General features: G+C 43.9%; 1 protein-coding gene and 1 long non-coding RNA gene across 4 annotated transcripts in view; both read left to right on the top strand.

The window, feature by feature from the left end:
- Positions 1-2,345, top strand: part of LOC119241839 (uncharacterized) — a 32,328-nt gene extending 29,983 nt beyond the window's left edge. Inside the window, exon 6 of the long non-coding RNA XR_005124379.2 lies at positions 2,127-2,345. This is a non-coding gene — a long non-coding RNA (uncharacterized LOC119241839). The remainder of the gene's footprint in view (positions 1-2,126) is intronic.
- Positions 2,346-9,648: 7,303 nt separating this feature from the next.
- METTL9 (methyltransferase like 9) overlaps positions 9,649-27,203 on the top strand; it is a 49,916-nt gene continuing 32,361 nt past the window's right edge. Inside the window, exon 1 of one of the 3 annotated variants that reach the window (XM_054693798.1) lies at positions 9,649-9,706. In XM_054693798.1, coding sequence (XP_054549773.1) covers positions 9,677-9,706 — 30 coding nt within the window. In that variant the 5' untranslated portion in view covers positions 9,649-9,676. Of the gene's footprint in view, positions 9,707-11,701; positions 12,013-27,203 lie in introns of those variants that run through there. The other 2 variants (XM_037507430.2, XM_037507429.2) reach the window with 2 other exon arrangements.

Here is a 27,203-nt window from a genome sequence, read left to right as displayed (position 1 = left end):
AGGGTGCTCTTGTGGAGTCGGGGGTGGACATACCTAACAGGTGCAAGCCAATCCAGAACCCTAAGGATATTCCCAGCAGTGGCTTTTAGGGGAGGAGGTAGTGATGGTGTTGGTGGTTTTGCATGTGATCCTAAGTACAGGTCTTCTAGTTAATACCTATCTATCCCTTCAGTATTCAGCCCAAATGCCACTTCGTCAAGGAAACCTTCTCTGGACTCCAATTGTCCAGAGTAAGCTAGAGGCTCTGCTGGGAGCGCACATCCAATACTTGGTGCTTTTGCATCATAGGACATCCACAGTCATCTGTGTGATCACATGTAATCCCACCTCATTTATGACTGTTCCATTAAGAACTCTCCTACACCAGGAGGTAAGCTCTACCAGGGTAGGAACGCTCATCAGTTTTGCCTACCGTTGAATAACCAGTACTTAGCCCAGTGCCTTGCATATTAGTAACCCACAGTGTTTCTCTCTTTTATTTGTTTATTTTTAAGGATTTATTTATTTGTGCATACAAGAGCTGGGGTACAGACCAGAGAGGCAGGGGTGAGAGGATTCACCAGAGACAGAGTGGGGAACAGAAGAAGCAGACTGACCAAAATATACCGTTGAGGGGAGCAGCAGGCAAGACATGTGACTTTGCTCCTTGGCGAGGGATTGAACTCATGCTGCAATGGCTGCAAATAGCTTCATAGTGCTGAGACTTAACCCCTTGTGCCACCAGGGAGGACCCTGCCTCTTCTTGAGGTCATCATCAGGGAGATGTTCTGGGATCTTCACATCACTGTTACCAATTTTGGTAGATGTGGTGATGACACATTTCTGGTGTGTCCCACTCAGGGGAAGTCAATCGAGGAGCAGAGGTCCAGTCACAAGTAGGAAGTTAGTAGGAAGCCCTGCCCAGCTGCTTCAAGAAAACTACCTTCTTGCCTCTATGACACCCTGTTGATCAGAATGGGTCCAAGAGTGAGATCAGGTCACAGATTTCTCACCTGCTGGCTGAGGGTTAGTGTCTGGCTCAGCAACTTTTGAGGTGCAGCCTCAGTAGGATAATATCTGCCATTTTGTCAGTGCCAGCTGGTTTGTGGTCAGTAGCAAGAACCTTCTCCTTTTTCTTTTCAATCCTGGATTTAGCTGTTGAATATTTCCTCTTGTACACGGCCTTTCTGGAATGCATAGCAAATCGGGAGTATCTGCCAATTCCTCCACTAGGACAGGGTTTGGCTATAGTGGGGTTTCCTTTTAGGGATTTTGGCCTTGGTCTTCTTAACCTTGCCATCAGCATCAGCCTTCTTGGCTTCAGGTTTCTTTTCTTTAGTAGCTGACTTCTCAGCTTTTACACATGCCATCTTGCAAGATGGGAAAGAGGTCTTTTTTTGTTTGTTTGTTTGTTTGTTTTTTAAGACAAATGACTATACCTAATTCTGGTAAAAGCAAATGGTTTAACTATGAAAATGTAACAAACTGCTTTCTCCTCTTGTATTATATACTTTGACCTTTTCATTTATTTCTTCACTTGGCTGAATGAATTAGGTGCTATTTTAGCTAGCCTAGCTAACTAAGAAGATGCAGACCAGATAGTCAGCCCCTGAATAAATTAGGACCCACCTTTTACTGTATATGAGTTAAATGAAAAAAATATAATCTATCTGGAATGCAATCACGAACTATAGGTATTTGGGAGCCAAATGAAAGTTCTTGGCAGAAAACAAGGCCATGTCACTTCTGAATATTATAATTAACACTAATTTCCTCTTGTAACCTCTAATTGGTTGAATGAAGAAAGTTTAGTAATAAAAATGAATCCTGGAAAAAAAAAAAAGATTGCCTAATCCCACCATTTTGCTTAAAACTGACTGGACCGTAATTTCAAGATTAGGAGTATGTAGATTAGATGCCTGGGTATACATGTCAGCCTCCTCTGGTATGAGCAATAGGAAGGTGAGGATTATTCCATTATTCAATTATTTGAAAGAATCAATATTATTTGATGCAATTTCTGTTTCTTTTTAAATGGATTCGATGACAAAATGTTCCTGAAAGCTTTTGTTATATAGCTTGGATTAATTAGTAAGAAAAGAAACCACTGGATAAGCTAATTATGTTTTCAATTTATTCCCCCCTAGTTCAATGGTAGATCTTCATGATGCTATGTTCAATTTGATTTGCCTGGTCCCATTGGGCATTGCGCTAATTCGGATTCTGGTTTGGAATCTGTTCTCAGCGAAGAGCAAGACAGATTACACAGAAATGCCTTAAAGCCAACACCAGCATCATGGAATAAAAAAAAAAAATCAGTTGTCAGTGCTTACAGACTTTATATTATAGCAGAAAATAAAACTGTTCTTTATAACCTGTAATTTCTTTTTTATTATTTATTTTTTACATCATTGTTCATTTTTAAACAATATTTGTTTCCCCCCCTACCCCCAAGTGTAGTCCCCTTAGAATTTCCTTCACCAATGCACTGGTGTACTGTCACCTCAGTGCCCTGTGCTCCTGCCTCCCTCCCTCTGATGCCTCTCCCTCCTCTTCCCCTGCAGGATGTCTCTGGTTTAGAATTGTCTGTTTTTGTTTTGTTGTGTTTTGTATTGTTATTGGTTTTTTTTTCACACTGATGTCTTATTTGGTTCCCCATATTCCTCCTATAATTGAAACCATCCGAGATTTTTTGTTTTCCTTCTGACTTATTTCACAGAGCATCATTCCTTCTAGCTCCATCCACGTATAACCTGTAATTTCTTAAGAAAACAAAAATAAAGCAAAAACCCAACACATTTTAAGGATCTTTCACTCCACCGTTAGAAAGTTGAATATGAGTTAAGGCCTCATATTCCCAGGGGTCTCATAACCTGGAACAACCTGTCCTCTTCTCCTTTGATTGCTGTGTGAGTTCCTGGCGACACCTAACTGTGTGTCCCACCTCCATGGTTACCTCAGTAAAAAATTTTTAAAGTGATTTCATGACTTTTGAACACTTTAAATTAAAGCCTATATTTCTGTTAAGGGCCTCTTCTCTGTCTTTTCCTTTCGGAGTCATGTTGAAAACTCCAGCAAGATTCTGAAACTGTAACCCTGGGATGGGCCAGGAAGCGGCATTGGGGCCAACACCCCAGGCACCTTGATGCGCCTGACCTGAGGACCGTTAATAAACGCTAGGAGGCAGTAGAGCATCGTGTGAAGAATGCAGGTTCTGAAACCCGACCACCTAGTTTATAAAATCTTGCCTCAAACCCTTATTTGCTGGGCAATGGAAACCTTCTGTGCCTTGGATGCTTCTTTTGTTGTGGAGGGGCGGGGAAGGCGGTAGTAAGAGTATCAGCCTCATACTGTGAAGATTAAAACAGGTGACATAGGTGAGCCAATGTCTGGCACCTGGTACATGCCTTCATTGTCTTCATGTCCCTCGCGATCCTTTCGCAGGGCTGTTAAACGAGGCTCTTTTTCTTGAAGAGTGAGGCTGTGGTGCAGATCTCGAATTTCAGGAGGTAGAACTACATCTGTTTTCATTTCCAAGTACTTTCCCTCCCAGCTCTTCCCAGGTGACTGGGCAAGGCAAGCCTCATGCTAGGTAGCAGCAGGCGGGGGTGAGGAGTGGGTGATGAATTATGGGGGAGCTGGAAATGCAAGGATTTTAGTTTCAGGTCATAAGGAGCTGACAATTTGTCTAACACCCAATTCTCAAAACAAAAGTTGTCTCTCTTATGAGCTTTGTCTTCGGTATACACTATTATGGGTAGTAAATTATTTCCTAGAGAAATAATTGTATTTCTATATAATACATGGAACACATGTTTTTGATTTTCCACATGAAAACACGAATGGAATTTATGTTACATGGAGTATTATAAATCTCTGATTTTTGTGAGATTTGTTTTTTACAATTATACCACTTCTCTAGTGCCCCATGAATTACAGATATGTTTATATTCACATTTGGGAAAAACAGTCTGAAGAATTTATAATTCACAAAAGAAAGTAAGCAGCTGAAGGAACAGATCCTGTAACTGGAAGGGACCTTAAGGGTCTTTGAAGCAGGTCCAGGACTTTATGTACAAGGGGTCTTTCTTAATTACCATATTACAAAAAACAGAAGTTGAGATGATTGTGATTTTCTCAATGTCACATGGAAAATGTCAGGAGTGTAAATAGGATTCAGGTTTTCCACCTCCTGGTGAAAATGTTCACTCTGTTTTTGATGATAAAGATGAGAGCTGGAGAAGCTGACACGGGAGTGTGTGTTGGGGCGAAACAGACCTTGACATATTTGAAGAATCTGAAAAGCTCTCGCTGTATCCTTGCATTTTCAGGCAAGTGAGGTCTGGTATCTGTTGGGTGAAAGAAGGTTGGCTTGTCCTCTTCAGTTCCTATCAGAAACATGATGTGGGAAAGTCATTGCTGGTATAAGATGTGATATCTGGGAACACTGAGAATGGAATCATCTCTCACAGGCCCATTAGCATCACCAGATTCATAAAACAAGAGAAAAAAAAAAGCCCCCAAACCTTATTTACCACTTTGCACTGAGAAGTTTAACTACTGGTTACACAGGTACTGTGTTTTCCCATGAGCACCTTCTCACCCCACAGGAGCAACTTGGTGAACATGGACTGGCACTTTCGGGTGATATCAGTGAATGATGTCACGGAGCCTGAATAAAATGGATGCATCTCCCACCTCCATCCACGCAGACACCTACCGCATTGAGCAAAGCAGGCCAGTGTGCTGTCTCCTGGGCTCATGAGGGAGATGCATTACCAAATAGGCAGCCTTTCTGTTTCCTGTGTTTTCAAGACTGACCCAACTCCTTCCCACTTGCCACCCACAAGCAATTGTTGTTTCTACAAATATGTTGTCACCTTCTTTCCATCACTTTATAGTCAAGTCTTGGCTTTTTTAGAGGTGACTTTGCATCTCTTTGCTCTACTCCATTGTATGCATTTTAAAACGTTAGATTCTCAGACAGCACTTTTAGTTCCTTGTTTCCAGATTTCTTTTTTAGGACACTTATATGATATGATGAAGACATGTAATGTTTATGATGTCTGAAAGATCTAATACTGTGCCCAAACAGATATAAGTTCTAACTTGTGCATAGATGCTAAAAAGTGTTAGATTTTCTCACATACGATGTGATTTACTGTGAAAATACTCTCATTGATCTGCTGCTATTTGCCATACAACAATGGAGAAATTTCCATGATCAAAGATGGTGTTGGAGATTCTGCAAGTGAATTTGTTTTACTATTAAATCCTACAGAAATGATTTAGATTTTTTTCTCCTGAAAGCTTATTTCACTGAGTAACCACAATGAGCATTATAGATGTGGTGAAAATTTTCCATAAATTTGTCTCCTTATGAGTGATAAAAAAAAAAAGGGCCTCCCTGGTGGCACAGGGCTAAGTCTCAGCTTTATCGAGCTATCAAGCTATCAAGCTATCTCCAGTCACTGCAACATGAGTTCTATCCCCTTCCAGGGAGCTGATCCACATGGCACAGCAGACCTCTCTTGTCTCGCCCACTGCTCCCCTCAGCAGTGTGTTTCAGTCAGTCTGCCTGTTCTGCTCCTCACCCTATCTCTGGTGAATCCTTCACCCCCCACACCTCTGGCCTATACCCCAGTTCTTCTATGTATAAATAAATCTTGAAAAAGCATGTAACTAACCTAAAATATTTTTATTTAAAATGTCTGTTCAAAAGGCAGTAAATGTGACTCCAATGTAATTTATAATTTTGGTTATAAAGTGGGCTCATCCTGGGGGTAACGACCTGTTTTATATTCACAACTAAAAATTATACTTTACTGAAGTTCCTGAGCAAAGCTGGCTTCCCCAGTACCCACCGCCCAGGAAGGATCTTCCAGGCAGGAGTAGGTGGGATCTGACTGCAGAAGGTGGAATACTGTTGGCTAAGGAAAAAAAGTCTTTGTGGGGGAGGAAGGAAAAGTTTCTAGCCTCACTGTGCACCCTCTCATATCTAAAACTTTTGGAGGGATGACAAGCACAGAAAGCTAATGACTTAGAAGTCAAGTTTCCATTGTAGAATAACTTCCTGGCCACTTTCAGTATTGACTGTCAATATCTGGAAGTCTTTGGAACAAAGGATACTTGGTAAAGTGTAACTATGATGGGAGAAAAACAATTGCAGAGGGTCTCACACTGCTGAGGTTTTCGTTATCTAATAGCCAAATGCCTTTCCTCTGGATGTAAAGGATAGGTGCATGTAAAACATTTAAGGAAGAGCCTCAGCTATGTCGTAAAAGAAATGCATGTGTTAATTGTGGCTATTGAAAAATCAATCACAGTTTTCATCAGAGAAGAGAGAGAGTTCGGTCTGATTTTCAGGTTGGTTGATTGCTCAAGTATCCTCTTTCATAAATACATTCTTCCTCATTCTCGGACCAGTTTGTGGTTGTGCCAAAATAAAACAGCACCAGCTGTTTCTTTCATGCCAGCAGAGATGTGGTTCTGTGGTGTGTTACACAGCCTCTTCTAGATCATTTATATTTATGTGTATATGTACATATGTGTATCTATGTCCATATGTATACAATGTATAATATGTATATATACAAAACACACATTCCATCTACTCTAAAATATTTGGATTTTTTTTTTTAAAGATTTACCTATTTATTCATACAAGCACTGGGTAGAGTCAGAAGCGCGGGAGGGTGAGAGAATTCACCAGAGCCAGAGCAGGGAGCAGAGCAGGCAGCAGGACCGAAGTACACTGCTGAGGGGAGCAGCGGGCGGCAGGAGAGGTCTGCACGCCATGCGGGACCCTCCTCTGGTGGCCGGGGAGCAGCCGGGGATTGAACCGGCGCTGCAGAGGCTGCGAGCAGCTTCGCAACCCAGCGCCCAACCACTGCGCCACCGGGGAGACCCTAAAATATTTGGATTTTAATTTTGAAAGACGTTCTCATTGTATGGGGCAACTTTTTCATGTACCTCTTACACACTGAGAGTGTGAATGTTTTATAGTCACAAAAGAAGGCTTTGTAGTTTCAAAATAAGTATATGAAACACAGGTGTGAAGTTACCTAAAGCCCTGGGTGGACAGGAAGCAGCCATTCATGAGCCCAAACTCATACACATGCAGGAGACAGCAGTTCAGAGGTCAAAGATAGGGATGTTTTGAAAATATATTCAAACAAGATGAAGTCCGTTGGACCTTTGAAAACGTCCCAGAAAGTGAATGAAAACAGCAGTATTCATTTTTTTATTAGAATCCTGCCTCAGACTTGCTCCTGGAAGGACTTTGCTGAGTTGAAACTTACAGGAATGTATCCATATACCTTTAAGCCTGAAACCAGTGTGTTTGTACCTTTCTTTTAGGATCCTAGATCCTAGAGGTAGTCGTGTGTATGTACAACTTGAGTGCACCGGTGGCACATGTGGTTCTTCACACCCCAGGAGGCTCTGGGGGCACCCCATTTTTTCTCATAATGACGGGTGCACCTATATAGCCCAGAGGAACTTGGGCAACTCAGAAGTTCTCAAGCTTAACAAGGAGATGTCAAAATGAGGGCCACAAAGTGACACTTCCTTCGTTCCGGGCAGTTCTCCGTTTTGTTTTGTTTTTTTAAAAGATTTCTATATTTTTACATAGAAGAACCGGGGTATAGGCCAGAGGTGCAGAAAGGTGAGAGGATTCACCAGAGACAGAGCAGGGAACAGAACAGGCAGACTGCCGAAGTACACTGCTGAGGGGAGCAGCGGGCAAGGCAGGAGAGGTCTGCCACGCCATGTGGGAATCTCCTTGGCCGGTGAGGAACCGAACCCTCGCTGCAGAGGCTGTGGACCGCTTCAAAGCACTGTGCTCAGCCGCCTGCGCCATTAGGGAGGCCCGGGGCAGCTCTCTGTGACCAGTCCTCCCTCCCCAGAGTTAAGTCCAGTGTCTCTGCTCTAAACAGTAATTTGTAATGGTATGTTCATCCTGTGATTACTTGGACAGCTTTGCTCGCTACTAGACAGTAAGCTCCATGAGGGTGAGGCACTGTGTTTATTTTCCTTTTCCATGCATCTGCTGCAGTGCCTGGTGTACTGCATGTACTTAATAAACATTCCTGATGAGGTCAAAGTGGTCTTGCTTTGTCTCTCTGATGTGATGGCTGACATGAGTTGAAGCAGGTAGGAGATGGCCATGGGAGGGAAGATGGCCGGGTCAGAAAGTTCTGAGCTGGTGGAATGCTGCCACTGGGAAGAGATATACAAATAAGCCGGATAGGAAGAGATATGGGGGCAGGAGTACACCAGGAAGCTCTAAGAACACAGTTGGCCCTGACAAGTGGGCAATTCTTGTGACTGTAAAACTTGCTGCTTTGGGCCTCCCTGGTGGCGTAAGGGTTAAGATGCAACCTATGAAGCAATCCACAGCCACTGCAGCACAAGTTCGATCCCCGGCCAGCCAAGGAGCAACCCACATGGCGCAGCAGACCTCTCCTGGCTTGCCCGCTGCTCCCCTCAGCAGTCAGTCAGTCTGCCTGTTTCGCTCCCCACTGTCTCTGGTGAATCCTCTCACCCTCCACACCTCTGGCCTATACCAGCTCTTGTATGTATAAATAAATAAATCTTAAAAAAAAAAAAAAGGGTAACCATTATTCCTGTTTTACAGATGAGGAGACAGAGACCTAAGGAGTTCAAGTTATTGCTCAAATTGCAAAACCAAGAAGGATAGAGCCAGACTTCAAATCAGGTTTGTTTAAACAGGCAGAGGCTAAGCCACTAGGCCAATTGGGAGATGTAACTGGCAGAGCACACTGGGTCACAGGCACTTGCTACTATAGGTTTTCTGACTCCTGCTTCTATTCTGCTAACTGATAATCCCACTTTAAAAAGCCTATTTGCACCTTCATCTCACCTTAGAATTCATCAGTGATGTCATTGCATGTGACTGAAATGATGTCAACCCAGTTTAGATTTAAAAAATCCCCTACATTTACTAATTGAAAAAATTGTTGAATACATTTATTTTTTAGAAGTGCTCATTGCTTAAAATAACCAAAGGGCACGTCTATTGATTGTATTGCAGAAAACTCAAACCTGTGTCTGACATGCTATAAAACATGAAGAAGCAAAAAAAAAAAAAAAAATCTGAGTTCATGAAATCAAGAATGGGTTCTTTTTAGGTGAACAATGAAGAGGGAATGATAGCAACTGATAGCGACCAGCACATCTTGTACCCTCTGTGGATGCGGGTGTCTCTCCCTACGTGGCTCCGCTTTACATTATACGTTATAATTGAGATGAAAACATGAAAATGCTGTAATTTGTTGCTGATAAGAACAATTACAACAAAAAAAGCATCCTTGCCTAGATAGTTCTAGATGAGAAAAGTGTGCCTAGAACTGTGACCTAAGCTAGACACCTGTGCTCCCATCAGAAGGTGTCATTTCTGTCTTCAGATTATCACTGCATTTGAAAGCCACATTAGAAAGGATTTTGGCTGATTGGCCTTTTGTGTTATCTGTGCCTTTTTCCATTATGGATAATTGAGGTTTTAATATACAGTAGTGACATTCTAGTAGCTGAAGGAAGGGGGCAGTCCCTGAGGGCAATCTGAACTTCTGCTTGGTATATTTACTCTTGCTGTTTTCCTTCCTCTTCATTTGTATTTCAGGAGGCTCTCTGAGAAGAGAGAGACAGCAAGGCTTCTTAAACCGATCGAAGCGTCATGAGCTGGGATACCAAGTTCTTTGAAAAGGTCTGCTTTTGAATTTGCTTTGCTACCTTTAGGCAAATTATTTGATCACACTATGCTTTGGTTTCTTCCTGGGCTTGCTAAATGTCAATAACATGCATTTGAGTATTTTGCGATGATTAGAGTGGTTTAACTGTGTCAGTGGTTTATTTTCCCAGCCTGGCTGCACAGGTGGGAAGAGAAAGTCTGTTCCTTTGAGATGCTAGGTGTTATGGCAGTCAACTGACCCCCAAATCTTCAGAGGACAGCAGCCATCTACTTGTTTGTTATTTATCTGCCACACCTTGGAGTCTGACTTCTGACTTACTCTAGAGTGGGGAGCCCACTTTTTGTCTCCTCCCTGCCTCCCCCCTTCCCTCTGCCCCCAGAAATGAAATGTCATTTTATGTCCTCTTGTTGCTTTCACCTCTTTCTCAGCTCACTCTAACTAGAGGAAGGGTTTCTTTCTGCTTTATGGCTGACCCTGATCCCAAGAGGCAGGAGAGGTGACAAAGTAAACAAATTGAGTGATTTGTTTTTGCTACTACAGTTTCTTTTTATTTTGGGCAGGACCTCTAGATGTTTGAACTAGATTTAGTAAGGTGAGGCTCTTTGGGGTTTTGGCAGGAAGCAGTCAGGGAGTATACTGGACAGAGAACACACAGTACCCTCCCTCTTTCCCCACCCCACCCTTTCTTTTTGTTTTTGTTATAGCCTGTCACTTTAAACAACAAGGTGTCCCTGTTAGTGAAAGGTGCCAAGCTGAGATTCTTAGAAGTTAATAAAACTGGGTAAGGGACGCTTCTTTTCCTCCTTAGTGGATCACCTTTCCACTGTTGCATAAATAAAAAAATCTCTGAAGTGCAATATGGAATGAATGGGAAGCTTTCTTTTGTTTCGGGCTAAAATAAAAATGCATTTATATTATTTCTAGTGCGGTTCAATGACAAGCGTTTTGTAAACAAGACTAGGGAGGCGTTAAAGCCAGAGGACCCACGAAATGCTACTCCTTAGCTGTAACTTGGGTAGCAGCAGGAAGAACTTCAGACACAGGAACACAGTGTTAACCCTTCAGTTTTGAAACACCGTTAGGTCTCCGGGTGCTATAAATGATCAAAGAGACATCCGGGTAAATACTGCCGCTCCCAGAGCTTAGTTCGCTTTAACAATGTTGGATCCAACCAACTTCCATCTGCTAGTTCTAGGAAACCAGCAGTCGGGGAGTCTAATTTGGGGTCTCCATTCTTGGACTGGGTCATCAATACGTCCAAACATGCCTTGCAGGTGCCCCTGCAGCAGCTGCTTCCAACAAAGCCAGAGCTTTTACCGAGGAAACCTGCGGCCAAGCAACTTGCGAGGCTCGGGGGCCGCGCGGGTGGGGCGCGGGTGGGGGGCGGGTGGCATCCTTTCAGACCTCTGGATTCCGGGGTGCGCTTGCGCTGCAGCTTCTGCGAAGCGCGGTGGATGGAGGGCTTGGGGGTGGGGGGGTGGCTCATCCGCTCTTGGTGTAAATAGGAAACTAAACAGCTGAGCCAGTGTCAGGTAAAAACAGGGGGACCGCCACGGGCAAGGACTCACGTCCTTGTGTCTGGGCGCAAATAAGGGGTGCGACTCCCCCACTTCCCCCGCGGGTCACCCCCACGACCAGGTCTAAGTCGCGCCGGGGGGGTACAGAGAGCGCCCCGAAGTAAAACTAAGGCGAGGAGCGATCAGAAGACCTACGGGCCCACCTCGGAGGGATCGGGAGGCGTCAGCGGCCGCCCCGACCGAGGAGCATCGCCTCCTCCGCCATTACAGGCAGGCGCGCTCCGCGAGGGGCGGGCACGCGCACGCGCACGCCGAACGCGCGCCCCTTTTGTCCCGCCTCCCGGCCGGCGGCTCACTGCACGCAGGGGGCGCGCTCCGCAGAGAACGCGCCCCCGCCGCTCCTACGTGCTCCGGGTGGAAACTGACGCCCGCGGCGGCGGCGTTCCGCGGCGGCGAGGCCGGGGGAGGCGGGAAGGCCGCGCACGCCCGCTCCTCCCCACCCCCCGCCGCGGCCCTGAAGGGCTGGATGGGCAAGTTGGCCGCGATGGCTCGAGCCGGGGCGGCGGCGGCCGGAGGCGGCGGCGCCTCCCCCTCCTCGCCCCGGCGCCGGCGGTGATCCGAGCGAGCGGCCGCGGCGCCCGATGAGACTGCTCGCGGGCTGGCTGTGCCTGAGCCTGGCGTCCGTGTGGCTGGCGCGGAGGATGTGGCCGCTGCGGAGCCCGCTCAGCCGTTCCCTGTACGTGAACATGACGAGCGGCCCGGGCGGGCCGGCGGCCGCGGGCGGCAGGAAGGAGAACCACCAGGTACGGCCCGGGCGGGCGGGGCGGGGGCCCGGCGGGGCGGGGGCGCGGGCCCGCCTTCCCGCGCTCGGCGCGGCTATTGTGCGGGGCGGCGGCCGCCCCGGCGCCCCCGCCCGCCGCCCCGGCCCCCGGAAACTTTTCCCCGCGGGCGCCGGCCCGGAGGCCCCCGGGAGCCCGCCCGGGCCCCGCGGGCCTTTTGTTCCCCGCGCGGGCGGAGGGCGGCCTCCCCGGCCCCGCCGGGCCCCGGCGTGGGCGCCCCGGAGCCCCGCATTGTTCCCGGGGCCCCCGCCGCGGCCGCACGCGCTCGGCCGCCCCCGGAGCCGGGAACTTCGGGGCGGCGCGTGGCCGCGGGCGCCCATCCGGCACCCCGGCCTGGGCTGGGCCGGGCCGAACCCCGAACCCCGCGCCCCGCGCCCCGCACCCGCCGCGGAGCCCCCCGAATCCAAGCGGAAAGCCCGTCTCGCTTTTTGTCTCGTTGCTTCTCTGAGCATACAAAGGGTCATAAAAGAAATTTAACGTGCCTCGCGAGCCGGTTCTGCCCCCGGGCCTAAGCGCCCGAAGAGAAGGTGTTTGACAGGTCCCCACACTCACCCCACAGCGCCTGCCCACCCCGGGGACAGCCCCTGCAAACTTGAGTGTCCGTAGCTGAGCTGAGGGAGGTGATGAGGAGGAAGGTGATGCAGTGATGCAAGCTTTTACGGAGGGGGTTTTGTTTTGGGGTTTTTTGTTTGTTTTGTTTTTTTTTTTTTTTAAATAGATCTGAGGAGGAGGGAATTTTTTCTAGGATTGTAGCTGTGGGTCGTCCAGGCAGCCTCATCAGCTTAGTTTTGTGCCCCTTGAAGTATTTACTGGTCAGCTGTAGAATTGGTTGAGCGCTGGGTTGCGAAGCTGCCCGCGGCCTCTGTGGAGCCGGTTCGATCCCCGGCTGCTCCCCGGCCACCGGAGGAGGGTCCCACATGGCGCGCAGACCTCTCCTGCCGCCCGCTGCTCCCCTCAGCAGGGTACTTCGGTCCTTCTGCCTGCTCTGCTCCCCACTCTGGCTCTGGTGAATTCTCTCACCCTCCCGCGCTTCTGACTGTACCCAGTGCATGTATAAACAAAACAAACAAACAAACAAACAAACAAATAAATAAATAAATAAGAACATGCCTCTATAAAAAAAAAAAAATACAAAAAAAAAAAAAAAGAGCAAGGCATTTCACACACTCGCAAAGAGGAGTAAATAAGTCCTGGAGATGTGATGCACAGGACGGCGTGTATCAGCAGCGGTATGGTTTGCAATCAGTAACTTACTAAGTGACTAGATTTTAATTGTTTTAGCCACTGAAAAGGGAATAATTACTTGATGGGGTAGAGGTGCTAATTGTCACTGCAGAGGCAGTCATTTTGCAGTTCATCTGTGTATGGAATCAACAGTGTTATATGTTAACTATATTAATTTCTGTTAAAAAGAGATATTGACCATAATAGAGTTTGCAGCTAACATTACGTTCATTGAAACGAGGCTTTTGAATTTTGAACTCTGCAGGGGTTGGCTTTTGTAGTACATATTCTCTTATCAAAGAGCAGTAACTTGTGTCTCATCATTCTCAGAGATTTCTCGTGTTCCTGTTACTTTTCTTTTAATGCCAGGTGTTCAGAGATTTTACACTCAGGTTCATTTCATGTATTTTAATGAAAGTAAAGATTTATTGAGGGAGATAGAACAATTTATTCATAAGTGGGGCTTTTTTTTTTTTTTTAAAGCAAATGCTTTTTGTGGACCTTTTTCTATTTTTAAAGGAAATTATAAATTTTTATAATGTTTTCTGTAATCTCACAGTTAGCGAATTTATTAGGGATTCCTTCCTGTACTCCTTTTAGGCATGTACATAAAGTTGGTAGGTGATCTTAAGTTGCCAAACTACATTCATTGCTGTGGATTATTTACATTGGTGAGTCTTAGAGAAATAATTTTCAGGTATTGTAGTGATAGCAATAATGTCACAGGCACATAGCATGTGGGTAATGGTATAAAACAATGAGTTAGAAATGTTTTCAACAGTTGGTCAGTGAAAGGTTCTGGATCGGATTTAAAAGAGGCTTATTTACATACATAGGGAATGTTGGCTGAGTCTGTTAGTTGTGCTTATTATAAAACCTGTGTTTACCTTTACTGTCTCAAACTTGATACATTATCAGTGTTCTTAAAAGAAGTGGGTGTGTTTTAAAAATGGAAGACATGTTTAAGTAATGTAATTTTTCTGGAGCCTTGGTAGAATTGTAGCTGTAGACAACAGTATAAGAATATCTCCCCATAGAGGGAGATGTTTTAAAGTCAAATCTGTCAGGACAACTAATAGTGGTTTCAGATACCTCATTCATTTTGTTACGCTTCTAAGATTGTTAATCTTGTGCACGTGCATTTGGGTTTTAACCAGCTGCACTAACGATCTGGCAGGTAATTTCTCTAAAGGTGAATATTATTTTGGCATTCTCTTAATAGGGGGAGATTGAGTATTTTCTTAGAGTAGTGAATCCAGACATTAGTTTGAGATGATGTATCCAAATTTTGAAAATAATTGTCTAAAAATAAAGATTAAAATGAACAAAAGAAATGTGTGTGGAAGCCACAGTGAGATAAATGTGGTGGTGGGAGACTGTCCGCTCTGCAGGGTGGCTGAAGTGATGATCTGTTATCTGCTGTATGTTCTAGAAGCCTGGATTTCCTGTATAATCTTTGTTGCTTGTGAGCAAACAACTGTTAACCGTATTTTCCCTTTCAAATTAATAGTCTTAAATAGGGTCTTCTGGTGTTTTGTTTTGTGGGTTCCTTGGCAGCCCTCTCTGGTTCTTTTGCAGATTCAGGAAAGAAGGGTTTGGATTTGATTGAACTGTACTTAGGACATGTTTTCCTTATGGTCATTTTATATTAAGAAATTATGATAGCGGATTCTCTGGTTAGAAGAGAGATCTTGGTATTGGTTATTTATTAAAAATTGCTAGTTAGTTACTATAGCTTGGAGGTGAGAGGCTCTTGAGTCAAGCAGCTCCAATACTATAGAAGCAGCACCATTTTAATAACTTGGCTGGGTGTGCTAGCTTCAAAAGTAGGATTACGTTTCACATTGGGCAAGCGACAAGTGAGGCTCAGAGCAGGGATGTGGACTGCAGGTTAAATTGGTCTCGCTAACTTTTTTTTTTTTTTTTTAATAGAGGCATGTTTTATTTATTTATTTGTTTGTTTGTTTGTTTTGTTTATACAAGCACTGGGCACAGTCAGAAGCGCGGGAGGGTGAGAGAATTCACCAGAGCCAGAGCGGGGAGCAGAGCAGGCAGAAGGACCGAAGTACACTGCTGAGGGGAGCAGCGGGCGGCAGGAGAGGTCTGCGCGCCATGTAGGACCCTCCTCCGGTGGCCGGGGAGCAGCCGGGGATCGAACCGGTGCTGCAGAGGCTGCGGGCAGCTTCGCAACCCAGCGCTCAACCGCTGTGCCACCGGGGAGGCCCGGTCTCGCTAACTTTTTGCACAGCCTGGGAAATGAGAATAGCTTTACATTTTTTTAAATGGTTGTGAAAAATATAATATTTCATAACATGAACACTTCTTATATGTAAAGTTTAATTGTCCACAAAGTTTTATTGGAGCAGAACCACCACATTAGTTTACCTATCCTCTGTGAGTGCTTCCAAGCTACAGTTGCAGAGTTGAATCCTTGCTACTGTATAACCCCAAAGCCTAAAATATTTACTGGCTGCCCTTTACAGAAAAAAAAAAGTTTTCCCAAGAGAAAATTTCCCACTTCTTTAGTTAGCAGCATACATAATCTTTTTACTGAGGTAGCATTAGTTTACAACACTGTATGGGTTTCAAGTGTACAGCCACTGTACATATCACTCAGCAGCTGTGCATATCACCCCACACCAAACATCCAGTCACCATCCACCACCGACCCCCTCCTTCTTTCCTCCTCTGGTAACCACCATTCATCAGCAGTATATACTTAATCACAGGTTATAAAGTGAGTAGATTTGACTCACTGGGAAGAAATAGAGCCAGGTGGTGAGAAACTAGACATCACTCTTCAGTAGTGACCTACTTGGAAAGTAAAAAGAAAAGAACAACAAAAACTTTATGCCTAGTCTTTTTGATGTGTTGCACCTAGTACTTAATGTTAATGCAGCCATTGGAGAGCTACTTTAAACCCCACTCACTAAACTCTTGGTAAATAATAGCTATTCAACCGCTTCTCAATTGATGGAGTGAAAAAAGAGATAGACCTTCCTGGAACCCAGCCAGGACAGTTTCTCCAGATAACATACCACAAGAATTAAAAATAAAAAAAACAAAAATGATAACATTCAATATTCAGAATTACTAGGTTGCAACTTAAAATTGCAAGCTTGTGTATATTATATTTTCACCTTAAATAAGCTGAGAACTATGCTCTGTGTACCACAAGCAATTTAGGATTCAAGATGGAATGGAAATGGTTTTGTTTTTTTCCCCCCAAATGAGAAAATACTTGGACCTCCTAGAGAGAGGTCAAAGGTCGTGTTGAGGGACAAATTCTGTTTCTTGTCCCCACATTACCCATTTATCTTGTGGAGGTGGACCAAAATCAGGCCTGAGTTAACAGTGCACAGGGCAGTCAGCCAGCTAGCCAGACGGACACTGATGGATTCGCGTCCTCCCCTGAACTGCCTTCGAGAGGTTGGAGGCCCTTGCAGCCGAATACCAAAGAGAGTTTTAAAAGGATTGCTTTCCTTATAACACTGTTGAAATCCTAAACATGTTTGCTTCAGTTTCATGAAACACTAGGATCTCTCTCTTTAGCTATATATTTCAGGACCCTCTGTGTTCTCCTTAAGAGCCTGGTAACTTCCAGTAAAAGATGGTTGTTTAGGCCCTCTGACGCTTTGTTAAGATTAAATCTTAAGATTTAAAAATACAGTGGTTCTGCACCCTGGGATTCAACCTATAGTAGATTGGAACTGTACAATTTCACTCCATAAACAATGCATTGTAACAACTACCTATGTAACATTTACATTGTATTAGGTATTATAAATAATCTGGAGATTATGCAAGGCATATGAGAGGATGTGCATAAGTCACATGCAAGTACTGTGCCATTTTATATTAGAGACTTGAGCATCTGTGGCTTTGGGTATGGGTGGGGGTCCTGGATCCTTCTCCTACCCCCCCCCCAATACCACCAGGGACAGCTGTACTGAAGCAGTATTTTGAAATGAAGATTGCAGATGTATTAAATCAAAGGTGAAGCAATTTATATGTAAACTGTATAAACTACATGTACTGCCTTGTCACTCTACACATTGAAATCTCACATAAAGAGGCCATGATGTTAGATTTGTATCATTCTAGAAAAATAAGGAATGGTTTGAACATTTACTCCTGTGTTGTGCTTAGATGCAAGGTGTTAATGATTAAATGTCTGCACTGATATCATTGCATGGCAGAACCTGGAATGTGATTTTTTTTTAATCCTTAGCTGTCAAGGTCAATGCTGCCGACTTGGTCTGATCACCACTGTAGCAAAGATTCTGTGTTCACAACTCCATCAGTGGAGACTTTCCGATTGTTTTTAGTGGCAGTAAATGCCTCAGGTCTTTGGTTACTCATTTCTTTCGAGAATGGCTGGGTGCCTGGACCTCCAGTGTGGTTTTTAGGCATTCCCTTAAACTTCACTTCTCTGACTGGGATTTGGGAACTTTGGACAGGAAGGGGAAGGAGATCAAGCTGTTACTGTTCTATTGTGTAGCCACTTTAAATACATCATCCCCTCTAGCTTCACAACCCTGGGAGTAGTGGTACCACCCCCATTTTACACACAGAAGACTGAGGCCAAGAGAGAGGAAACTTGCTTAAAATCACAGCTCACAGATGGCAGAGGTGGTTTTAAGGCTCAGGCTCTATCTGGTTTCCCCATCTCCCTCCTGGGAAATCTTGTTTCCTCTGAGGAGCTTTGTGCATGCTTTGTTCAACTTTAACTTTTTCTTACCTATTGTATCTTTTTTCTGACACCAGCTGGTTGTCCTCCTATTCATCTCTGTTGTGATGTTCCCCTTAATTAACTTCAGTCCAGAGGTTTAAGGGTTCAGTCCCACAAGACTGCCCTGCTTCAGATGCCAGCTGCGAGTTGCAGGCCAGCAGACTACCCATGCTTTTATGCAACTTGGTTACAAATTCTGGGGTTCCCACAACACTCCTCCCCCACCCTGATTATAGACCCACTCACAGAGCTTTGCTTACGTCTACTGGTTTATTATAAAGGGTACAAGGCAGGAATAGCCAGTGGAATAGCTACTTAGAGCAAGTATGGGGGTGAAAGGTGGCACAGGGCATCCAGGCCCTCTCCTGGTAAACCACCCTCTTAGCACATCACTGTGCTCAGCAACCTGGAAGTCCCCAGGGCCCTGTCATTTAGTAGTTTTATGCAGGTTTCATGACTGCGGCATGGTCTATTAAATTGCTGGACATTGGTGACTAAAATGCCTCTGCAGCCCCTCTCACCTCCCTGGATGTGGGGACATGGCACTGAAAGTTCCAACTCTCATCTCCCTTGGTCTTTCTGTCAGGAGCATCTTTTCTGAAGCTTCCTCCCCCTCTCCTGCCCTAGTCATCTCATCAGCTTGTAAGAGGTACTTTTACCTCTCTGTAGGCTCCCTAAGGATTTAAGCATCTCTGTGCTGAGAGCAGGGAATGGAAACCAAATATTTACTTTTTAAAATTATACTGCTATACCTAAAATCAGGAAATTGGCTTTTTAAAAACAGTAATTCTACTAATGTCCTCAAGACCTATATTTTGGAAGAGATATGGATTGTGTCACAGCACAGGGTTTGGCCAGTTGAGGAATTCCAACAAAAATGTCAGAAAAACTTAACTATATCCCTCATTCTGTAAACAAATACTTTATAGGAACATTACATCTATTTTGAAGGAATGTCTCATCAACTAGGGTCATGTAAAGATTACACATTCACAGGCTTACTGGACTTTAAGATATGACCTAATACTCCATTAGCTAATACTGCCGATACACATTCATACCAGAACACATTCAGAGCTCTTGTCTTCCTGGTTTTGTTGTTTATTATTTGACTATTTATTAGTATCTTTGCAGTCTGAGGGAGACTATGGGGGGGGGTGTCAGGAGAACATTGCTACTTATTGTAATTTTTAGAAGATGTTATGTTTAGTTGTCACATCCCACATAGACTTGGCATCAACAGATGACTGCATGGTCTGGTTTGATTAGAGCTTGTTATTTGAAAGATTTATTTATTTATTTAGATTGAACAAAATTCAAGAGAGCCTTAAAGGAAGATGCTTTTTCAGGCTCTGTGGTCTCTGTCCAGCTGTGGAGTCCAGCCCTACGGTGTGGCACACAGTTCTTCCAGTGTGAAGATGCAGCCGGCGTGGTGCTTGTTCTTGCCTGTGTGAGCTAGCGGCCTTTGAGGAGCACACATTCAAAGAACCTGCTTGAAAGCACACAGGATCTTACAGGCTGGCCACCCAGTGCAGGGAGCTCATTACAGCTTTTCATTTCAGCCGACCTGTCTGGAGAGTGGCCTGTCTGGAGAGCGGTTGCTCCTAGAGGAGGTGACAAACAGTTGCAGGGGCTCCTACACTGACTGATTTTCTTTCTAGTCAGCATCTCACCTTAAGGGTGAGGCTGCTGCTCCTTTAAGGAGCTGAAAGTGCTGATCACCATCCTTTTACTTGTTTCTCTTCCTCACCTCCAACAAAATTTTCCTGGAGGCCAGAGAGTCCATCTTTTTAATTTCCCCTGGACCACTGTTAAGCTGGGATAGTTAGGAAAACATTTCAGAACAATGAGATTTTCTGGGTAAATCCATGGAGAGGTTCTTAAGCAGTGGTGATTTTGTTCCCTGTGGGATATTTGACACTGTCTGGGACAGTTTGGGTTGTCAGATTTGGGGGGGTGCTGCTGACATCTGATGTATAGAAGTTAGGGATGTGGCTGCACATTGGACAGTGCACAGGGCAGCCCCCACCCCTCAGTAGTGCTGAGATTAAGAAATTTTGGCTTATAGTAATTTAGTTGCTCTCTAATCAGATTATCTTTTCTCTGAGTATGCCAGTCCAGTTTAATTGGGCAGGATAGTTCTGCTTGCTTTTCTAAAATTGATTCTCAAGCAGACACTAGGTAGAGCAAAGTGACGGAACCTTCTTTGAAAGAAACTCTTGTAAGACAACAAGCACCTAGTACGGGGATTTGAATCAATTGGAACTGCATAGGGACTTGAGGCTTCCCACTTCTGTAGAAGTTAGGTGGTGGTACGTGGAATGTAAGGCTCTGGCTGGCTGCCTGGTACGAGGTAGGTGCTCACTCACAGTGTTCCTCCTCTGCTGCATGCTTGCGGTAATGCAGTTCTGTGGTGTAGGGGTAGGTAGCTTTAACCACTGTTTGCAGAATTGGGTTAAACAAGGTTTTGTAAAGCAGAACAGTTTGGAGTTTTAGAAATTGACAGAAACCCGGTGACAGCTGTCTCTGTGGTTATCCTTATGTTCTTTACAGGATTTTGATAGAAATTCCAAATTCTGTCTTGTTAGAATGCTGGTAAATTTTGACAATAATTCATTTGATGAGCATTTTTGTTTAATTGTATCTGTGCTGGCATGGAAGAAGCTTCCTGTCTGCTGGCAAAGATAGACACCAAACATGCAGTTATATACAGGTATTCAATTCTGTGTTCGTAAATGTTACCAAGGAGATGTATAGGATATATAAGAGAATATTAGAATGAGAAGACCAAACCTAGTCTGGAGTTGAAGGAAAACATACTTGAAGAAATATTTAGGTTTAGTTCTAGTTAAGGAGGTGAAGCATGTGTGGGTTATAGTAGGAAAGGCAGACACAGAACAAAGACCACGTGAAATAGCTGTGGGAAAGAAGTCTTCCAGAAAAAGAACAAGGGTAGAATCCTGTGTTGTAACAGGAGACCAGGTGTCAGGACACACAGGTGAGCTGAGCTGTGGAAGAAGAGTGGACAAGTCATGTAGGATGTTGGCACTTTGGAGAAGACTCTGAGGAGCCTAGTGACACACAGATTTGCATTTAAAATTTTCATTTTAAAAGAGGTTTGCCAGGCCACTTTAGTTTTGAAATCACCTTTAATTTCTAGAAGATCACACTGCCACTTCCATTTAGATGTATGTTTTTTTTTTTTTTAAAAAAAAAAACAACACTTTTCCTGAAACACAATTTAGATACCAAAAAATTCATTCATTCATTTTTTTTTTAAAGATTATTTATGCATACAAGAACTGGGGTACAGGCCAGAGGTGTAGGGGTGAGAGGATTCACCAGAGACAGAGTGGGAAACAAAACAGGCAGATCGACTGAAATACACTACTGAGGGGAGCAGCGGGCGAATCAGGAGAGGTCTGCTGCGCCATGTGGGTTGCTCCCTGGCTGGCTGGGAATCGAACTCATGCTGCCATGGCTGCGGATAGCTTCATAGGTTGCGTCTTAACTCTTGCGCCATCAGGGAGGCCCCAGAAAGAAAAATTATTGATTGACTGGCATGTGGCCAGATGATAGTCTGTCTTACCCTAATAGCATCCACTGAGCAGAGTCTGGGTGCCAAGCCAAAGCCACACTTGGCAAGCTGGCAACTTTTCCTTGGACATCCCTCTTTACCAGCAGTTTAATTGCTAATGTCTTAGTGGTTTAATTGCCAAAGTACCAGCTGTTTAATTGCCAAAGTGCTGGCTCTGCCTCCTATCACCCACCAGCCCCCCACCCCTCAGGATGTCAGAGTATGGAGTCAGGAGAGCATTACCTTTTACCATTGAGTTGCCTATGAGAACCACTGACTGGCTTGGAGGGTGCTCCTTACTGTTCCTCTTATAATTTCCCCACTTTCAGTTTCTTGTCACCATTTCTATGGTGAGAAGAGCTGGAAGCTGAGGTGTGGTCTCAGTTTTCACCAGGGTTGCCGTGTATTCAAAGTAAGTAGCAGTCTATCACAAGACATGGTCGCGCATAGCCATTGTGGCGAAATAGTTAAGCCAAGACAAAAGGGGAAAAAAAATCATAAAAATGATTAAGAGGCTATTATTAAAATCATTTTCTCTCCATCTTCATCCCAGTTCTATCAAATACTACAGCAAACTGCATTTGTATACTAAATCTAATTATAATCTGTTTGATCTGTTTTTTTCATAAACATATAGGACAGAATAATCAAGTAGAATTTCTGTTGGCTTTGTTGGAACTTTCCATAAGGAATGTTAGATTGAACTCTTAAAATTTGGCCTGTCCAGGCCTTGGAAGCCATGGTGTCTCACCAGACATCACCTGGCCTGTCGGTAGATATCATCTTTTCGGGGTTTCCAAGCTTGCCAACAGTCTTACTCTCCTGGGGGGTCTCTGGAACCCTCCAGGCAAGATGGCAGGCTCTTTTCTTTGCTCAGTCTCAACTTTCAGAAGGTCTCAAATGTGACATTCCGTTCAAAGCCCAGGGAATGTAATCACATTTCCAATGCTCTTTAAAGAGAAACCAATAAAATTCCTATTGAAATTATGCAAAGAGAGACACATCGCCATGAGTAGTAAGAATATTTATTGCCATTTTTCCATATTATGATGTTATCAAGGGGAGAGAAAATGCATACATAATTCAGTTCTGCTCACAAAATGCAATTTAAAGTTGCTGCAGATCAGGTCAGTTAAAAGAAAAAAAAAAATCCTTGACTCAAAAAACAAACAAAAAGGCAGTCACATGTCAAACAAAAGCTAATTAAGTCCATTCAATCCTATGTAGAAAACTCTTTTGAGTTCCATCAATTAGCATGAAGCTTAAATTTTGTCAAGGTCTTTCTCATGTTAATTTCTCCAAAAATAATTTCTGTAAATGTTAAACTCTGATAATGACATAGCTGACAAGGAAATTTGCTCAGCATCACAACTTAAAATGTTCCAGAACAACTGGAATTGGCAAACAATATATTACTCTGTCAGACACTTAAGTTTCACACAATTTTCACAACACCAAAATTAATATTCACATATATGCTAAGGTGAAACATTTCCCTCAAGCTACAGTGTTTCCCATTAAGTCCCAATTTACCAGATTAATATGAAAATAATTTTTTTTTGTCTTTACCATAAGGAAAGGGAGAAATTTTATGGGGTGTCTCAAGAGTTCTCCTGAGGTTCCATGAAGTTTCCTCTGATCAAACAAAAGACTTTTTTTTAAATTTAGATTTCTGGAATTTTTTTTCATAAGTATTGGAGAAAATGCCATTTAATTACCCAACAGTGACAATTTAAAATACCAAACCTATTAGTCTCTGCCAGCACAATGCTAAGGGAATTAGGCCTTCCCCTTCTTGTATTTTCTCATTCCAAAAGTAAATATTTTCCCTTAACCAAACCTTAACTTATTATTTCAGTTCCATAATTGGAACTCTTAACCTTCAAATACCTTAAATTTCTCAGCCCCCATTTTACCCTATTTTTAAAGACTTAGGCAGTTTGCCTGAGGCTGCCTCTTCTGTGCAAGCATGTACCCAACACAAATGACAAAGGCAAAAAGGAAAAAAAAACACATTATACTGGATAGCACAACTTCCAAGATAATTTCAACCCAAACCATTAGATTCCAAATTAGTTCTCATTAACCAAAGATTATCCCAGGCCACGTTTCCTGGAGGCACCTGAACCAGTTCCCATCATTATTCTGAGCTCAGTGCTGTCCATGCTATTTTTTTTTTTTTTAATTCTCTGGAAGCCAAAATTATCAGACAAAAAGCGGAAAACATACAACATATGACACAGCTCCCTTATTTTTAACCTACATGGAATATCTTAAGAAATCACACTTTTCCTCATATTTGCAAAGACAGAGCTCTCTCTGCTTCCTAGGATGAATCCTAGTTTTTTGAGGCTAGAATCTCTTCTCCACTGCCTGAAGAAAAGGCAGTTTTACTCACATTGAAGTGGATAGGATGGTTGTTCACCTGAGCCACACATGTTCCTGCAAAAACTGTCTGCAAAGAAACAAGGGACAAGTTAAAAACAGAACCTGGTAAAGAAACCTAACAAAAATCAAACATTAAAAAAAATTAAAAGCCCACATCTAAACTCAGTTCTTTCCATAGAGTCAAAATCAAGTTCCCTAACCTGGGAAGTGGAGAGTTGACAGCAGAGGTCTCGTGGTTTCAGAGGTCATCCTACATCCCTTAGACTCTGGAAGAAGTATAGCAGTTACCCAGCGAGAATCAGTGACCTTCCTCATGCTCTCAGGAGCTCCAGCGTTCATGATCAAGTTAGTCCTGCAATAGGAACTGAAAGAGAAAACTAGTGTTTTTTTGCCATCTTCTTAAATATCTCAGGTCCTTGACAGATTGATGAAAGCCAGACCATTTCTCTGACAGTTGAGCTTGGTTACCTCCCCTCTGCTAGATCTTGAGTAAGAAGCCATCGCCATGTTTGAAAGGGTGCAGTGGTTCATTTGGAGACATACAAATCCTAGTGAGACAGCAAAGATAGGAGTTACAGCTTACATTTCTTAGATATTGTATGTACTATTTGATCCTATATTTTTGTTTCCATGTCTGCTATAGTTTTCAGAATTGAAGCTTGGTTACTATTTAATTTTTGCCTTTATTTACTTAGAAATTTCAGAAAATGAAAATGTGTATTTTGAGGGAAAGTTAAGGATAAGTGGAGTAAGCAGGAAAAAAAGACATGCTAAGATACATGCTAGCAGTTACCATGTTTATATTGGAAGACAGTACCTACTAAGATAAGCACAAATATAGTTAACTTTAAAAGTTCATCTTCTTGGGGCCTCCCTGCTGACACAAGGGGTGAAGCACCGCACTATGAAGCAATCCACAGCCTCTGCAGCATGAGTTCTATCCCCACCTGGCCAGGGAGCTACCCACCTGACGCGGCAGATCGCTCCTGTCTTGCCTGCTGCTCCCCTCAGCAGTGTATTTCAGTCAGTGTGCCTGTTCTGTTCCCCACTCTGTCTCTGGTGAATCTTCTCACCCACCCTGTGTCTCTGGCCTGTACCCCAGCTCTTGTACGCATAAATAAATAAATCTTAAAAAAGAAGTTCTGGGCCTCCCTTGGTGGCGCAGCGGTTGAGTGCCAGTTCGATCCCAGGGCACCGGCGAGGGTCCCACAAAAAAAAAAAAACTTCCATCTTCTTTAAGCCCATTTTAGCTCAGTTGCAAATTCTGAATGTTTGTCTTTTCCTTTGTGGTTACAGCTTGGATGAGATTAGCTGGCTTCTTTTGCAAAAATAGTGAAGAGCATATAGCTTCTCATACTCAGTTCATAGTAAAATAAATTCTGGAATCTGAAAATTGAATTTCTTTTGCATAGTCACTCTCTGTATCACATCTTGGGCAGGTGTCTGCTGGGGTGACCAGGAAATTCTTCTGGTAGCGAAATGTGGAGTCTGTAGGCAGGCTGGCATGTCTCCTGATTTATCATCCAAGATCTGATGCACTAATGAGAGTGGAACTTAGGAGCACAAGGCAAAACTAACAGGTTTTCTGGGGAGAGATTTTCATGACAGATCACACAAGGTTCCTCTTCCTGTATCTTGTCTGTGCAGCTGTCAGGGTGAGGGGAAGGCCGCTCCTCTCATTGTGACCAACTGGCTTTTATAATCTAATTCATAGAGGGGACACAGAGGCACATATGTATGGAAGTTCATCCCTTCTACCTGATCTTTTACAAAATTTCTCTAGTTGCATGATAGCCTGCATTGGTAGACATTGGTAGGCCATTTTCCCTCCAAGTAGTGACTATACAGGCCAAGTAGTGTTACAGTAAAAACCCATGGCTTCCTAGACACTGACTTACAACTAAACTTGTTCTAGTCGGCCAGAATTCGTCCAGGCAGACTCTCAGCCCAGAGTAGACAACTCACCCCCTCTCAAACAAAAAACAGTTATAGAAAACACTCACACATTCCCAACCGAAGCAAAAATCCTGTGTTGGAAGTTGGAAACAAATCCCAGGTATATGCCCACAGAATCTCCCATAAGACAAAAGTCAGTTTCCATAAACCAGACTTTATCATATTCCCTGAAACCTAAGCTGGGCGGAGGAACAGCAGCAGCAGAATTGCCTAAACTTCACGTCGATCCCATGCCTGAATCAAAACACTTGCAGTGAGAACTCTCAGTAAAGCCCACACTCCTCTAAGTCAGGAATAGAAATGTCATGACGTGCCCTGCAATTTCGATGCACTGATTGTGGTGCCATCACAAGCAGGAGCCCTTTGAAGGGCTAGTCATCGATGGGTGACCAGCCCCATTTTGGGCACAAAGCTGAAATGGGATGAACCCAGGGGCCCAGTGATGACCCAGGTGGTGGGTCCTCGCCAGACACTCACAGGACATGACTTAAAAGCAGACACAGAGGGAGTGCGAAAAGGGAGAAGGTGGGGGACGAGAGAAAGATAGGGTCCAAGCTGAAGCTGTGTGAGGCAAGCTGGTGGCTTCTCCAGGACAGTACCCCTCGCCTGCATTTAACTGCCCAAGTGCCAGCAGTTTAACTACTGAAACCTCAGTGGTTTTAACTGCTACAGTGCCAGCAGTTCAACTGCCGAAGGCTGGCTGGACTCCTGTCTATCAGCCCCTGAGGATATCAGGGCATGGAATCAGGAAGGAAAACTTCACCTTCTACCACTGAGTTGATTGAGCACCACCCACTGGCTGGGAGGTTGCTCCTCGCTGTTCTATTACAGTCACTGAATCAGTGCTTCATTCCTCTTCATGGTTGGACAGGATTCTGTTACATGGATCAGTCATGCTCGCCCAGTCATTGGGTTGGTAGACATTGGGTGTCTGCTTTTTTGTTGATTATGAATAATGCTGTTATGGAGTTGACATCTGTGTCATGTAAAATGGTCAAGAGTTGACATCTGTGTCATGTAAAATGGTCAAGAGGAACATGAATTTCAGCATTTATTTTTAAAAGGAGGGTTTTACTCCTTTTTTCTTCTGTAACCCATCTGTTCAGTAAGCACTTTCTTTCCTGAAAGACTTCTGTGGAAGGTCTAGTAACCATATGTGTTAATATATTAATGAAATGAGAGAAATCCTGTTAAAAACTTGAGTTTTCCTTTTGGCACTTAAAAGCCATATTTGCAGTTATTGGTGCCAATTCTTTTCTAGTTCTGGAAGTAAGAGTC

This window comes from Talpa occidentalis, unplaced genomic scaffold, assembly GCF_014898055.3.
Source record: "Talpa occidentalis isolate TD23 unplaced genomic scaffold, MPIMG_talOcc4v2.1 talOcc4.12, whole genome shotgun sequence".
NCBI lineage: Eukaryota > Metazoa > Chordata > Mammalia > Eulipotyphla > Talpidae > Talpa > Talpa occidentalis.
Note: the sequence above shows the minus strand (reverse complement) of the source record. Positions and strands in the feature narration are given on the sequence as shown.